Below are 5,140 nucleotides of genomic sequence, written 5' to 3'. Positions count from 1 at the left end.
TTATAAAAGAAAGAATAGTTTTTCTAGAAAAGTAAATAGTTTATTTAATAAAAGTAATGTAAATTTCTTTAAAGACTTTAATTACTAGCTATATAAAGCAGGTGTAAAAGAGAAAGTATTTGAGAAAATAGATTGTCTATACAGAAAGCACTACTGTTAAAGAGGCCCAGAATATAATATAATAAGAAGAGAAGGTATAAAATAATAGAAGATATTGAGGTTGAGTCTCAATCTTTACCTACGGAGACCCCCTCTCGCGCGCCTCTATGCTGCAGTAATTGCTTCAATATTGGTCACTGATGTACGCAGTATTCTAAACCACCTAGTAATTAGTTAGATAGCAATATCATAAGTATTTGTGTTGAATTAAATGCTTCATTTCGATGATATCGAGCAGTTCGGGCAGGGGAGTGGGCCGCCTGACCGTGGATTATGTTATGGGTATCGAATCTACTTTGGTCAGACGGATAGTAGTAGCGGAAGGTAGTGATAAGATAAGAGCTTTGATATGGAATTGAATAGTTCTTCTTTCCGACGGTAATGACAATGATCCTTGATTATACGTAGGGACTGCGGTCAGGTAAGGGGGATTAGCAGGCATCATCAGAATAGGCATTTATAAATGCCTTACGATACTTCTGGCTGGTTATAATTGATTGCTGGGCTCCTCTTGAAAGGCATGGGTGCTTTTCCCTTACTTCCAATAGTCTCAAGCTTTTCTAGCCACCACAGATGACACCACAGAAGTGAGAGCTGAGCTGCAGAGAAATCCTTCCGCCGTACACCAGACATGCCTGTCGGGTTGAATTCGTTGACAGTCAACACTGCAAACACAAGAGGACAACCTGCAGAAGCATGTTGAGTCGACGTCCTTTTGATTCAATAAACTCGTTTCGAAGAAGATAGTCTGGTCAACCCACAGCGCTCTCATGACATCTTTGCATTCTCCGATAATGCAACCTCCTTTGTATAAACTTGTAGGTAGCCTGTAACCAGCCACGGATAAGAGGGTATATAACCGCCCCACACGCGCAGATTATAGCCACATTTTCTTCAAGCACGACCCAAAGCAGTAATGGGCCCAAAGTAACTATTGATTTAGTATCAATGTTAGTAGCAGAGATTATAGGAGAATATTTCGTACTTACTGCTTGGATCATTCGGATCATAACTTCTTTGCTTAAGAACCCGAATGATTGAAGATACAATTGCACTGTGGAAAAGGAATCAGCAGGCAAAGGTCTCTGCTATCTCATCATTTATTTGCTTAGAGCACGACGAAACTTACAAGCCACCTAACATAAAGATAACTGTAAGTGCAACCTTCTGCCCTTTCGATAGATGAAGTTGCCAAATTAGAGGTATAGGGAGAATTAGAATTGCAACATCAGTCAGTAAACTTGATACTGCAAATCCGTCTCCAACTGCAGCTATATCGAGGCACCTTCCAGGAATAGCTGGTTCCCAAAAACGCGCAGGAGGCAAACAAATAAGTATAAACAACAAACCAAACGCTAGCCAATGCATAAAAACAATTATTCCAGTAATTATACAAGTTATTGTAAAGATTCGATAAGCGAAAAAATATCGATGATACAAGAAAACAAAAGATAATTTAACAGGTAGCAGCAGACTCGGCGCTAATACTCCTATAGAATAGACAAACTGTGCTGAATTTCAGCATATAGATCTTGAGTAACTGGAAAAAAATGTCGAACCTTGAAAAAAAGAGGTGATTTGTCCCTGGGTATAGACGTAAAATGTGCTCCTAAATATGCGAAGTGTATAACTAGGAAGATTAGAAGTTCCATATTATTAAGAGGATATTTGGATATAAGAAGGCTTACAGAGTATGACATCAATCATATGAGCATAAGCAAAAATGACAGCAATAACTATAAGTATATCATCAGGGCCTATTTTGTTTTTGAGCTTATACCTTGCTATAAATCGTAGTATAACAGCGACAGTAGCCATTGTTATGGCGATAATACAAGGCGGTACAATATACCACCCATTCGAGTGTTGCGCCATGTTTGATACTTGTATGGAGCATTATGGATAGAACGCTTGAAGAGGCGGAGGAGGTCAGATTTAGTGATCGTACCCACGCAATATATGAAATGAAATAATGAGTACTTAATGTATGATACAATTATGGGAGGAGAACTTTGTGGCGAAAAAAATTGTGGCAAAATATTTGTATAATAATAATAAAAAGTTAATCGTCTCTTAGTAAGCTGACCCGGTGCCTTCCTTCGGCTTAGGTCTGCCCCGCGTCAACGATAAATATCATCTCAACAAAAGATAAAAACTTCATATTCTTCCTACCAACCACCAACATGTCGGATTCTTATGTTGAGGTTGAAGAACGTATTTATGAAGCCTGCCAAATTGCTCGATTCCAAAAAATCCAAATTATTCGGAGAGTGCGCGCCAAAAACACGTCCCTTACCAACATTTCCGTGCGCGATTGAATGGCCGCCCGAGTCGAAGCCAACATCCTCCCACCAATACGGCCTTAAATGAAGCCCAAGAGAAGGCCCTAATTCGCTGGATTCGCCAGTTAGATATTCTACCCTGTCCTCTTACTGCTTTAATAATTGAATGCAGTGCCAACCACATGTTGCGGCGGGATATAATTAACGGCGGAGATCAGCGACCACCTACAGTTGGCAAGAATTAGGTTTCTGGCTTCAGTAAGCGCCTTCCAGCTGGATTCTCGCTGGTGGAGCAGAAGCCAAAGGAGAAGAAGCGCCTAGAATCAGAGGTTATAGGCCTTCTTCAACATTGGTTTGACTGTACAGAGCAATGGACTGCCCAATTCTCTCCCCGCAATATTCACAATTTTGACGAAACTGGCTTCCAACTAGGCCAGGGAGGGACCCAAAAAGTAGTAACTACTAATCCTATACAGGCCAGAAAGGGTAATCCAACTGGAGAAATAGGAGAATTAGTCTCTGCAATTGAATGTATTGCTGCAGATGGATTCTCCATGACTCCGCACTTCATCTCAAAGGCGCTATCCACCTAGAAGGTTGGTACAATTCTGACGTGCCAAATGAATATCGTATCGCCGTCTCCCCAAAGGGCTTCTCTACAGATAGAATCGCTTTAGACTGGATAAAGTATTGATAAATCAGGCATAATAAATAGTTATCCAAGCCAATCTGTTACTTATTTGAGTTTTGAGCTCCAGTATACTTGTATGGAACCCTGGCTTCGACCGGGAAATTGCTCCGCGAAGCAGCTGGCGACCTCCGACCAAGGCAGGCCTTGCTCCCTCAAATTCTTTAAAAGAGCTTCCTCCTCTTCCGACCACGGCATGCCCTTCCTGGAGCTTCTCTGAACCACGCTGCAGTCACCCTGGTTTTGTTCAATTTCACGTAGGGGAGTTGAGTGACAGGTTGACCGTACAGTTACGTCTTTACAAGTTGTCGACCCAGTATTAGGCATGCAACGTGGCAGGGCAATTTCGAACAGCTAAGAAAGGAATTGCAAAAGTTCATCAAGTGGTAGAGACAGGAAATGAGAACGAAGGCCGGTGAGGGAATCTTCCCTTGTTGGCAATGAGGGAGGAACTTGAATGCGTTTGGGAGCTGGTCCTCCCGATCCCGATCGCTGTGTCTTTAGACTGTTCGCCATGGAGGTTCTCGCTGGAGCCATTAGAGCGAGACGCGTCGGCTTCACTGTTGTGATTGGAGGAATACAACTGTCGATGCCCCTGGGTGCGAGGGTAGTCACTTGTTCGAGTATTACCACTCTGGCTGCCGGGGCCTTCGCTGGAACCTCGGAGGTGATTTGGTGCGTCGCAGAGAGTTGGAGGTTCAGGAGATGGACAAATTGTCTCTGGAATCATAAGGCCGTCACATTGCTGGATAGGTTGGTGAAGGCCGCTAGCCTCCTCCCAAGGGGTATTGTCGGCAAGGATCACTGGGTCAATGGGAATATTGTTCTGTAGACCTGGAAGCCTGAAAAACTCTTCCAAGGTAGCGTCCGAGCTAATGCTGGGTGAAGATTGACCCTCGCCTGCGGTGTCTTCCCGAAAGGGCAGCTCGATTGGAACATCCGTGACAATTTAGAAATAACAGGGTGGAATTGGATCCGAATTTGATGTGCGATCTGCTGGATTGCATGTTGATGTTGTGCCGTGCTTGGGGATTTCCGAAGATAGTATGTCCGGTGGCAGTATAGATACCTCCCGCGGTGGAGGTTGGGAATTCAATGTAAACGGCTGAGTGTCTGTACTTATATGCACGCAAATTCCTGCCGGTGGCCGCGCTGGGAGGCGATGTTTGGGAGATGGCAAAGTGCTTGGAAGGGAATCATTGCGAGGCTTGTGAGGGGGTTTGTTGAGTTTTGTAGTGGGTATTGGAGCGCGCAGAGTGCGCGAAGTGAGAGATTTGCGCGGTGGGAATGATTTAGTGTGATGGGGATCCCACGGCTTGAAGTTATTTGTGTGAAATGTAGGGAGCATGTTACAGAAAATGGGATGTTTTAAGGGTGAGTATTTTTGCGGGAAAGGGCGATGGGGAGACAGCAACAAGAAGATGGGAATGGAAATTAAAGGAGAGACTGTACGTGCGTGAAAATAAATTATAATGCCGGCACTGTTCACAGCTTCGACTGGCCTCTTTATATATATATCAAACCCTAATAACACTTTCCTGTTCCTGTTAGCTTAGCTTTACTGGTATACGTACCGTCGAACTAGATCGAGGAGGTACCAGGTTGATAACTATCTAAAGGCAACTAATCTTAGGTAAAAGAAAAGAAATAAAACTAAATAATATTATACAGCTATTTATAAATAAGTATAAATGAGTGTTCTATCACTAAGCTTCTAAATATATAATTACTTAAAGACAGTAGTATTGAGTATGAAGAATAGAATTATCTAAATATATAAATAAATATTTTTATATACCTCCGTCCCTATGTCGCCGCTATGATATATTATGTTGTTGGTATATTATATCATACTACTAATATATTCTAAGTATAGCATCGGCAGGTTCTAGCTTGTCAGTGATATACTGTATAGTTATATAATATATAGCTATTCTAGGTATTATTTGCTCAAACCGAGATTCTACTTGATAAATGTGATAGGATCTACTTGTCAGGGTAGAAAGCCTGT

General features: G+C 42.3%; 2 protein-coding genes across 2 annotated transcripts; both read right to left on the bottom strand.

Annotated features, from left to right (window-relative positions):
• Positions 1-1,284: 1,284 nt before the first annotated feature.
• ASPBRDRAFT_190085 (uncharacterized protein) lies at positions 1,285-2,130 on the bottom strand (the record flags this gene model as incomplete). The annotated part of the gene is made up of 3 exons (XM_067620183.1): positions 1,848-2,130; positions 1,719-1,789; positions 1,285-1,665 (listed from the first exon to the last, which is right to left on the bottom strand). Exons 1-3 carry the CDS (start codon positions 2,032-2,034, stop codon positions 1,285-1,287), a joined length of 639 nt encoding a protein of 212 aa, XP_067472712.1. The 5' UTR covers positions 2,035-2,130.
• Positions 2,131-3,508: 1,378 nt separating this feature from the next.
• ASPBRDRAFT_675413 (uncharacterized protein) lies at positions 3,509-4,536 on the bottom strand (the record flags this gene model as incomplete). Its single annotated transcript, XM_067628917.1, has 2 exons — positions 4,199-4,536; positions 3,509-4,054 (listed from the first exon to the last, which is right to left on the bottom strand). The coding sequence occupies exons 1-2, from the start codon at positions 4,475-4,477 to the stop codon at positions 3,509-3,511; spliced, it is 825 nt and encodes a 274-aa protein (XP_067472711.1). The 5' UTR covers positions 4,478-4,536.
• Positions 4,537-5,140: the final 604 nt, after the last annotated feature.

This window comes from Aspergillus brasiliensis (genome assembly GCF_001889945.1).
Source record: "Aspergillus brasiliensis CBS 101740 unplaced genomic scaffold ASPBRscaffold_63, whole genome shotgun sequence".
In the NCBI taxonomy this organism is placed as follows: Eukaryota; Fungi; Ascomycota; class Eurotiomycetes; order Eurotiales; family Aspergillaceae; genus Aspergillus; species Aspergillus brasiliensis.
This window is presented reverse-complemented; position numbering and strand designations above follow the sequence as displayed.